This window comes from Lepidothrix coronata, unplaced genomic scaffold (genome assembly GCF_001604755.1).
Source record: "Lepidothrix coronata isolate B3197 unplaced genomic scaffold, Lepidothrix_coronata-1.0 Scaffold362, whole genome shotgun sequence".
Taxonomy (NCBI): domain Eukaryota; kingdom Metazoa; phylum Chordata; class Aves; order Passeriformes; family Pipridae; genus Lepidothrix; species Lepidothrix coronata.
The window spans coordinates 82,776-92,425 of NW_016690542.1; the positions used below are offsets into that span (position 1 = coordinate 82,776).

The 9,650-nt window shown below is 61.9% G+C and overlaps 1 protein-coding gene across 1 annotated transcript in view; it reads right to left on the reverse strand.

The window, feature by feature from the left end:
• Window positions 1-9,650, reverse strand: part of LOC108509414 (SH3 and multiple ankyrin repeat domains protein 3-like) — a 139,781-nt gene that overhangs the window by 31,760 nt on the left and 98,371 nt on the right. Inside the window, exons 5-7 of the mRNA XM_017838839.1 lie at window positions 7,669-7,804; window positions 4,485-4,565; window positions 289-312 (exon numbers count right to left, since the gene is read on the reverse strand). Of these exons, the coding sequence (XP_017694328.1) occupies window positions 289-312; window positions 4,485-4,565; window positions 7,669-7,804 (241 nt within the window). The remainder of the gene's footprint in view (window positions 1-288; window positions 313-4,484; window positions 4,566-7,668; window positions 7,805-9,650) is intronic.

Here is a 9,650-nt window from a genome sequence, read left to right on the forward strand (position 1 = left end):
GCCCCTGGGAAGGGCAGCCTTTGGAATTTGGGGACAAACTGGCATCCTGCCCATGCCAAGGAGAGCCCCACACGGCCACCCCGGCTCCTGGCACCCCACCATGGCACTGGTGCCACCCCCGAGCTCCGGCTGCCACCGGGATGATCCCGCGGGACTCTGCGGGGACAGTGACCCCATCCAGCCCCTCGGGGTGCTGGGGTGCCCCTGCCTGGGTGCTGGGGGGTGCTGGGGGGTGCTGGGGGTGCTGGCAGGGAAGGGAGGAGCCCCAGGATGTGCAGTTTCACTCACCCCCTTTCCTTCTCCGCATGGAGGCTTGGAATCAAGAAACAAAAGACAACATGAATGGCATGCACAGTTCCTGCTTCCAGCCCAGCTCCAGCCTGGCTGCCTGCCCTGCCTGCCCTGCCTGCTCCCCGTGCTTCCCTGCCTCTGGCAGGCGGGCAGGAGCCGGATCCAGCCCGGGATGTGGAGCCTCTGCCGGGACAAAGGCTCGGCAGGGCGGGGGGTGCAGCTCCTTGTTGATCCCAGCCCTGGGATCCGCTGGGATCGGCCCTCCACCCATCCCTCACCCCCCTCATGGGAGCAGGGAAGCAGAGGGAAGCCAGACCGGGAGCAGAGCTGGGTGCATTTGATGCCCAGGCAGCTCTTCCAAAGCTTTCAGTGCCTCCCTGCTCTCCAGGGCCCTTCCCAAAGCCCTTCCCTGCATCCAGCACGGCCGGGATTCTGGGATAGGAGTGCTTTGTCTGCAGCTTGCTGGGAATCTGCTCTTCCAAGGGGACCGGCATGCCAGGCAGCAAGGAAATATTCAGGGGGGCTGTGGGTACGTGGGATGTCCTGGGAGCTGCAGGGAGGGACAGGATCCAAGGAAAACGGGGCAAGGAGTACCTGACAGAGCTCCCCTTGGGAACCTGCAGGTAGGAATGTCCCTTCACTGCCACCAGGGTCCCTTGGGAAGGAGAGAGGGCTCTAAGACATGGCCTGAGGTGCTGATCCACATGGAAACTCCCTCTGCAGGGTCAAGTGTGGGAGGGGGGACGATTCCCCATTTTCCCTGTGGGATACGAGGTGGGACATTCCCCGATCCACAGGGCTGAGGAAGGGACTGACCACTGCAATTCCTTGGGAACATGTGGGCTGACACCAATCACTGCCTCCACATCCCTCTCCTGGGAGCCAGGGGGTTGATGCTCCCAATCCCTTTCCAGGTGGGACACAGCACACGGCTGGGAACGGCTCTCTGGGTCACAGCCAAGGGTGGGAGTGGGAACCCAGGAGTCTGGGATGGGTCTGGACACAGGGAAGGGCAAAAAATGGAAGAAAGGGGCCGTTCCAAATGGATCCTGGTAAAGAGAGAGCCTTTGCCTTGGGAATAAAGGTCTGGAGATGCAGGGAGCAGACCAGGGTGGGAATAAGGGCAGAGAGAGCAGAGTAGAATAAACCACAGCTGGTGCCAACCCTGGAATGACCACGGCTGATTCCAGCCCTGGAATGACCATGGCTGATTCCAGCCCTGGAATGACCACGGCTGATTCCAGCCCCAGAATGACCACGGCTGATTCCAGCCCTAGAATGCCAAGATCTGTCCCAACTGCACTGGATTTGGCTCCTCTGAGGAGCCCACAGGGTTGGGAATCCTGGTCACGCACCGAGGGCGGGAAGCAAGGAAGGCCATGGAAAAACAGGGGGATGTGGGGTCCTGCCAAGGCTCCTGCGCTCCAGGGGGTCCCTCCCAGCCAGGACTGGACCCTGTGCCATGGCCACACCACCACATTCCCACAGGGAAAATCCCTAAACCCTCCTGGTGCAGGAGGGCACATTCCCACAGGGAAAATCCCTAAATCTCCACGGCAACAGCTCCTCTGGCTCTGCCGGTGCCCTCGGGGGGGTGGCAGCCTGTCCCCCCTCCTGTGCCAGCCCCGGCACCTCTCCTGGCACAGCCAACCTGTGCCAGGGCACACGGATGCCCCAAAGTCTCCCCGGGATGGGGGTCCCTCCGTGGCCACCCCAAGGGGGTCTCTCCACATCTCCCACTGCCCATCCAGCCACAAGGGCCACGTGGCCGCTGTCCCACTTGCCACCCTGTCCAGTGGCACCTCTGCCACCCCTGGGGAGAGGGGAGGGACCAAGGGGAGGGAACAGCCCCCCCCAACAGCAGTGGGTCACACTGGGGACACCCCCGGGGTGGCCACAAGGGCCGGGAGAACCGGGGTGGGGGTGGAGAGGCTTTCAGGGAATCCGGGAACACGGAGCTCCAGCCGGAGAGCAAAGCAGCTGGAAACGTGGGCAGGCCGTGGAGTGTGAGCGGGTGGGCATGGCCGTGGGCACGGGGGGAGGGCGGAGAGGGGATGGCACCGCACCTGGAGCTCACCTGGAGCTCACCTGGAGCTCACCTGGCACAGGGTGGGGGGAATAAAACCCTGGGGCTGCCGGGTGTGTGGGAGCAGGGACAGGAGAGGGGAGAGGAGAGGGATGAGAAAAGGGTGAGGAGAGGGATGAAGAGGGAGAGGGGTGAGGAGCAGGGATAACAGCGGGGTGAGGAAGGAGGAGAGCAGNGAATGCCAAGATCTGTCCCAACTGCACTGGATTTGGCTCCTCTGAGGAGCCCACAGGGTTGGGAATCCTGGTCACGCACCGAGGGCGGGAAGCAAGGAAGGCCATGGAAAAACAGGGGGATGTGGGGTCCTGCCAAGGCTCCTGCGCTCCAGGGGGTCCCTCCCAGCCAGGACTGGACCCTGTGCCATGGCCACACCACCACATTCCCACAGGGAAAATCCCTAAACCCTCCTGGTGCAGGAGGGCACATTCCCACAGGGAAAATCCCTAAATCTCCACGGCAACAGCTCCTCTGGCTCTGCCGGTGCCCTCGGGGGGGTGGCAGCCTGTCCCCCCTCCTGTGCCAGCCCCGGCACCTCTCCTGGCACAGCCAACCTGTGCCAGGGCACACGGATGCCCCAAAGTCTCCCCGGGATGGGGGTCCCTCCGTGGCCACCCCAAGGGGGTCTCTCCACATCTCCCACTGCCCATCCAGCCACAAGGGCCACGTGGCCGCTGTCCCACTTGCCACCCTGTCCAGTGGCACCTCTGCCACCCCTGGGGAGAGGGGAGGGACCAAGGGGAGGGAACAGCCCCCCCCAACAGCAGTGGGTCACACTGGGGACACCCCCGGGGTGGCCACAAGGGCCGGGAGAACCGGGGTGGGGGTGGAGAGGCTTTCAGGGAATCCGGGAACACGGAGCTCCAGCCGGAGAGCAAAGCAGCTGGAAACGTGGGCAGGCCGTGGAGTGTGAGCGGGTGGGCATGGCCGTGGGCACGGGGGGAGGGCGGAGAGGGGATGGCACCGCACCTGGAGCTCACCTGGAGCTCACCTGGAGCTCACCTGGCACAGGGTGGGGGGAATAAAACCCTGGGGCTGCCGGGTGTGTGGGAGCAGGGACAGGAGAGGGGAGAGGAGAGGGATGAGAAAAGGATGAGGAGAGGGATGAAGAGGGAGAGGGGTGAGGAGCAGGGATAACAGCGGGGTGAGGAAGGAGGAGAGCAGGGAGAGGAGTGGAGAGAGGAGAGCGGTGAGGAACAGGGTAAGGAGAGGGTGAGGAAGGTGAGGAGCAGGGAAAGGAGAGGGATGAGGAAATGGGTGAGGAGCAGGGAGATGAGCAGGGAGAGGAAGGTAAGGAATGTGTGAGGAACGGGGTGAGGAGCAGAGAGAGAAGTGAGGAAGGTGAGGAGAATGAGGAGTGGGGTGAGCAGGGTGAGGAACAGAGAGGAAGAGGGTGAGGAGCAGAGAGAGGAGGGGGTGAGGAAAGGGGTGAGGAAGGCGAGGAGCAGGGAGAGGGGTCAGGTGAGTAGGGTGAGGAACAGGGAGAGGAACAAAGAGAGGAGCAGAGAGAGGAACAAAGAGAGGAGCAGAGTGAACAGGGAGAGGAGCAGGGAGAGGAGCCTGGAGATGAGCAGGGTGAGAAAGAGAGGGAGAAGCAAGAGGAAAAGGGTGAGGAGCAGGGTGAAGAACAGGGAGAGGAACAGGGAGAGGAACAAAGAGAGGAACAGGAGAAGAGCAGGGTGAGGAGCAGGGAGAGGAGCAGGGAGAGGAACAGGGAGAGGAACAGAAGAGCAGGGTGAGGAGCAGGGAGAGGAACAGGATGAGGAACAGGGTTCCTGCCGGCCGGGGCCCGGGGGCGGCGAGCCCTCCACGAGCACACGGAGACACCCAACGTCCTCCCCCCGGCCGCCTCCGCGGGGATGCGACACCGGAGGGGTGGGTGGCTCTGGGGGGGGTGTCCCGCACCCCTAATCCTGCAATCACGGGCTCCGAGCCCCCCACACCCCTCCGAGCATGACGGCACCTCCGGCGCAGCAGGACAACGTGGCCCGGCGCTCCCGCTCATGCAGCTCTCCGGGAAAACGGGCACCGGGAGAGCTCCGGCCCCGGCTCCCCACGCCCCCCGTGCCCGGAGGAGCCCCCCGTGCCCGGTAGAGCCCCCCGCCCTTACCCAGCTCCTCCAGCTCGGCCGTCATGGACTTGGACCGCAGCGTCAGGGTGGTGCTGGGCGCTCTCTTGGGAGGCGGCGGAGCTGAAAGGAAGAGAGACGGCATTTTGCATTTCTTGTCCAGGAACTTACGAGGAGTGGCCAGATGCAGGTGCCACTTCTTCTCCACAGCCTGGATCTCCTCGTACTCGCGGGATGAGGAGTCGCACTGCTGCAGGATCTTATTGAGGCTGCGCGTGGAAGCGAACTTCTTCATGGTCTCGGTGCCACAGTCCCGGGCACGGGGCGAGGCCCCCGGAGCTCCCGCAGGAACGTGGAGCCCTCAGCCGAGGAGCAGAGTCCAAGTCATGTCCCTGGGCTGCGCCTTCCCCCCTGCGGCCGCCGCAGAGGCTCCGGCCACGGGAGCCCCCCGCGAGTCAAGCCCGGCTCGGGCAGCGCCCGCCCGCGGGGGCTCGGCTGTCACGGCCCCGCCATGGCCGGGGGTGGGAGGGAGGAACGCGGCCGGTGGGGCCCGGCTCCGGCTGTCCTTCCTTCCTTCCTTCCTTCCCGCCTCGTCTGTCCTTCCCGCCTCGGCGCAGCCCCCGGAGCGCAGCCCACCCACCCTCCTCCGCCGTGCCCGGGGCCGGGGTGATGCTCCGCTCGCTCCGGCCCTACGGCAGCGCTGGCGTCCGGCTCGGCGACGACGGACAACCGGGACACGTGGCGGCCGGGCCGGGCCGTGGGAATGGCCCCGAGGGCTCCCTATCCCGGGCTGCCATGAGCCGTGAGCCCACCGGCACGGGGATGAGTTGAAGGCTCTTCCTCTTCACTTGGGTGCCTCCTCCTCCTCCTCGCTCGCTGACAATGCTGGATTCAACGCTCAGGCATTGCCATGGCAACTGGAGCTCCAGGCTCCGCTGCTGCATCAGGGACCCAACGGGGCGGATTCAGCCCGAGCCAGTCCCACACAGGCCCCCGGTACCCCGGGGAGGGGGCGAGGGGGGTCTGAGCCCCCCGGCCCCGCTGCAGACGGGGGGTCCCGCACGGGGGACCCGGCTCCGGTCCCCGCACTCCACGCTGGAAGAGCGGCCACCCGGCTCCGGGCTCCGGGAATGGGCAGCAGGCACCGGGCAGTGCCAGGCGGCTGCTCCCCGGCTGCGGGGCTGGAAGCACCGGGAGAAGGGGCGAGTGGCACCCCCGGGGGTCCCAGGGCTGATTCCCGAGCTCAGCCTTTCCCACGGCTCCGCTTTTGTGCCGTGACAACATAATTGCAGCTCTCGGTGCCAGCGGAGCTGCTCCCTCCCCCTCGCCCCTCGTGCTGCGCTGGGAGCGCCCTGATCCCGGCCCCCTGCTCCCATCCCCCTGATCCCATCCATCCCTGTGCTCCCATCCCCCTGATCCCATCCATCCCTGTGCTCCCATCCCCCTGATCCCGGCCCCCTGCTCCCATCCCCCTGATCCTATCCATCCCTGTGCTCCCATCCCCCTGATCCCATCCATCCCTGTGCTCCCATCCCCCTGATCCCATCCATCCCTGTGCTCCCATCCCCCTGATCCCGGCCTCCTGCTCCCATCCCTGTGCTCCCATCCCTGTGCTCCCATTCCCCTGATCCCAGCCCCCTGCTCCTATCCCTGTTCTCCTATCCCTGTGCTCCCATCCCCCTGCCCCTGGCCCCACCATTCCCGTCCCCCCGCTCCTGTCACCCCACTCCCATTCCCATGCTCCTGTCTCCCTCATTCCCATTCCCCTCCTCTTGTCCCTCCCGTTCCCATCCCCTGCTCCTGTCTTCCATGTTCCCGTTTCCCTGCTCCTGTCCCCTCACTCCCACCCCCCTTCTCCTGTCCCCTCCATCCCATTCCCAGTGTGGGATTCCCAGCCACAACCCCTCCAAAAACCCTCCTGCCGGATGTCCCCCTGCCCACCACAGCTGGATTCCAGGGTGTGTCCCTCCCGGACACAGCCGTGTCTGTCTCCCATCCAGGTGTTCCTGCCTTCCCTATTTGGGTGTCCCCAACCCCAGGGGTGTCCCAGCAGGTGACCAGCAGCCCTGGCATCGTCCATGCCAAAGGAGCCCCCAGGGATGGGAGCAATTCCAGGACAGGGCAGCCACGGCTTCTGGGCAACCTGTGCCAGGGCCTCCCCACCCTCACAGCCAGGAATTCCTTCCCAGTATCCCACCTAAACCTGCCCTCCTCCAGTTTAAGGCCTGCAGGGAAAACCACCTCAGTGTTGGTGCCACGTTTCCGTGTGAAAACCGGAGAGAACCAAGGTGCTCAAATCCCTGAGGAAGCACAGGCTCCATCCCAGCACCCCCTGAGCTCCTGCGGGCACCATCCTGCCCCCAACAGCCCCGGGGCCTGTTCCCCACCCTGACACCCCTCAGGGAAGGGGGTCTCTGCTCTCCAGCACCGTGTGGAGCAGCTGATCCCAAGGAGTTGGCTCCAACCTTTGGGCACACACGGCTCCGGTGGGAAAACAGAGCCGGTGTCCTGCATCCCAGCAGTGGCTGGGATCTGCCAGAGCCCCCCTGACCACCTGCATCATTTTATAATAACAGTAATTTCGTTTCCAAAATGAACTGTGTGTCCTGCCTGGATAAAACCAGCTTAGGTCAGGAACCTCCATCTTTCCGAGGAATATCGTTTTCCCAGATTTCAGCTTCCACTTTTCCATAACATTAAATCCTGTTGTCTTCAGCCTCACAAAAAAACTCCCAAAGGCTTCAAAACGCACTGGCAGCAGAATGCTCAGCTTTGTGAGAAGTATATGCACCAGTGAAAATTAAAAGGGAGCCTGATGACTTTTCCTTCCTCCTGATCCACTCAGATCCCTGGTGCTGAACTGCAGGTTTTCCAGTGCCTGGCTTTGGAAAACCTGGTTTTAACGGGCTGTCAGGACAGAGCCTGTTCAGTGGCTGCTTGGTTAGGCGGGACTCAGTAGCTCAGGGCACACTGAGCTTTACTCTGAGCTCTGCTGAGCTTTACTCTGAGCTTTACTCTGCCTGTTCTTCTCCCGGGACCATCATCCCCACCCGCAGCCGTCGGCGCATCCCGGTGCTTCCCACTCGGAGCTGTCTGTGCCTGGCACAGCCACATCACCCTTCCCAGTGCCCTCCCTCCTCACTGGTGCCACTGCAGACCCTCTGGTGGCTCCCACCCTTGGGTGACACGTCCCCCCAGCCCAGGGAATCCCAGGATTCACACCTACCCTTCTTCCGAACCACTTCCTCCGACTCCGGCTTGCGGCTGACGGACACGACCTTCATCACCAGGTGGTTCCCCCCTTGCCGGATCAGGGACACCACCTGCTTGTGCCCCACCTTCACCACGTTCACACCATTCACCTGGGGCAGAGCAGAGACACGGTGAGAGCCGCCTGTCGGGAAAACTGAGGGATGTCATCCCCAAAAACGCATTATTTTGCACCTCTCCCTGTGTTTTTGTTCAGCCCGGGAATCACGGAAGTCACCTGCCAGTGACCACAACCTTCTGGAGGAGGTGGACAACCCCCTTGCAGCTGGGCTGACAAGGCAGATCAACCAAAAAAGGGGTGTTTCCCAGTTTTTCCTGGGCACTAATTCATCCCTGGAAAGGTTCAACATCCCTGGGACTGTCCAAGGGCAGGTTGGACGGGGCTTGGGGCAACCTGGGCTGGTGGAAGGTGTCCCTGCCCAGGGCAGGGGGTGGCACTGGATGGGATTTAAGGTCCTTCCAACCCAAACCATTCCATGATTCCATGAGGCTCCTGGATCTGCAGGACTTGAGCTGTGCCTCGGGTGTTCCAGAGGTGCTGGAAGAGAGACTGATCCAACAGCTCTGAGGCACCAACCCCAAAATAACCTGGAAAAGGCAACCTCAGCACTGGGGGATGGACCGAGGAGCCAGAACAGGGAGCAACCAGGGAACGAGGGACAGGACAAGAGGAAACAGGCCCAAGCTGTGCCAGGGGAGGGTCAGGCTGGATATTGGGAAAATTCCTTCCTGGAAAGGGCTGTTAGACACTGGAAAGGGCTGCCCAGGGCAGGGCTGGAGTCCCCATCCCTGGAGGGATTTCCAAACCCTGTGGATGTGGCACTTGGGGACATGGGGCAGGGGTGGCCTTGGCAGTGCTGGGGACAGTTGGACTTGGTCTCATGGGCTTTTCCAACCTCAGTGATTCCGTGATTCCATGAACACAGGGGTCTCACAGACCCTCACTCTGGGTCACATTTCAGTGCTGAACTAAATTCTGAAATGGATCATCCCTGTTTTCAGAGCTTTGATGCTTTGGAAACAATCCTTTTACTTCAAATATCCAATCATTCCATCGATCCAATTTTGTTCATAACTGATTCCATAACGATTCCATTTTCACCAAAACACGTGTTTTCCTCAGAAAATGTGACTCTGATCCAATTACCAACCTCCTCTGGTGAAATCAGCTCTTCATCTTGGGGTTTTTTTGGACAAATGGGGTGGAATGGATTGAATCCCAGAGCGTGGTTATCCTGTATATCCTCCTCCCAAATGATCCCAAATTTCCTTTATGAAGTTTTCTGCTGGCAATTACATCCTCCTTTTTAACCCTTTATCCACTGCCTCCAGCACCTGATTGCTTAGTTTTCTTGCCAGCAAATGATTTCACCCTCACAGGTTGGGAAATAACTGGATCATCCCTCTGCCTCTTCCCAAATCCAGTGCTCTGCCAATCCTGGCACTGCCCCAGCAGCACACAGCTGAAACCTGCAAATATTGGAAAACCACCACCTGGAAAATGCTCAGAGCTTCGGTTACTGATGGCCTGGGAAGGGTTTTGTCACCCACATGGGACACTGGGACATCACCCTGCTCCTTCCCAGGGAACAGACATGGAACAGCCCAGTGCTTCCAGCTTTTATCATGGAATTCCAGGATGGTTTGGGTGTGAAGGGACCTTAAAGCCCATCCAGTTCCAACCCCTGCCATGGGCAGGGACACCTCCCAGCAGGCCAGGAATGACACCTTGCAGAAAGCAGGGAAGAAAAGGAGCCAAGAAGCTGGAATGACACAGGAGGTGAGGGATGGATGTTACCCAGGAAAGCTGAGCATGGGGGAGACCCGTCAGGCAGCTGCTTGGACTGTGCAAGAATCCCAGGATCCCTGAGGCTGGAAAAGCCCTCCCAGCCCATGGATCCACCCTGGGCCCCATCCCCACCTTGTCCCCCAGCCCAG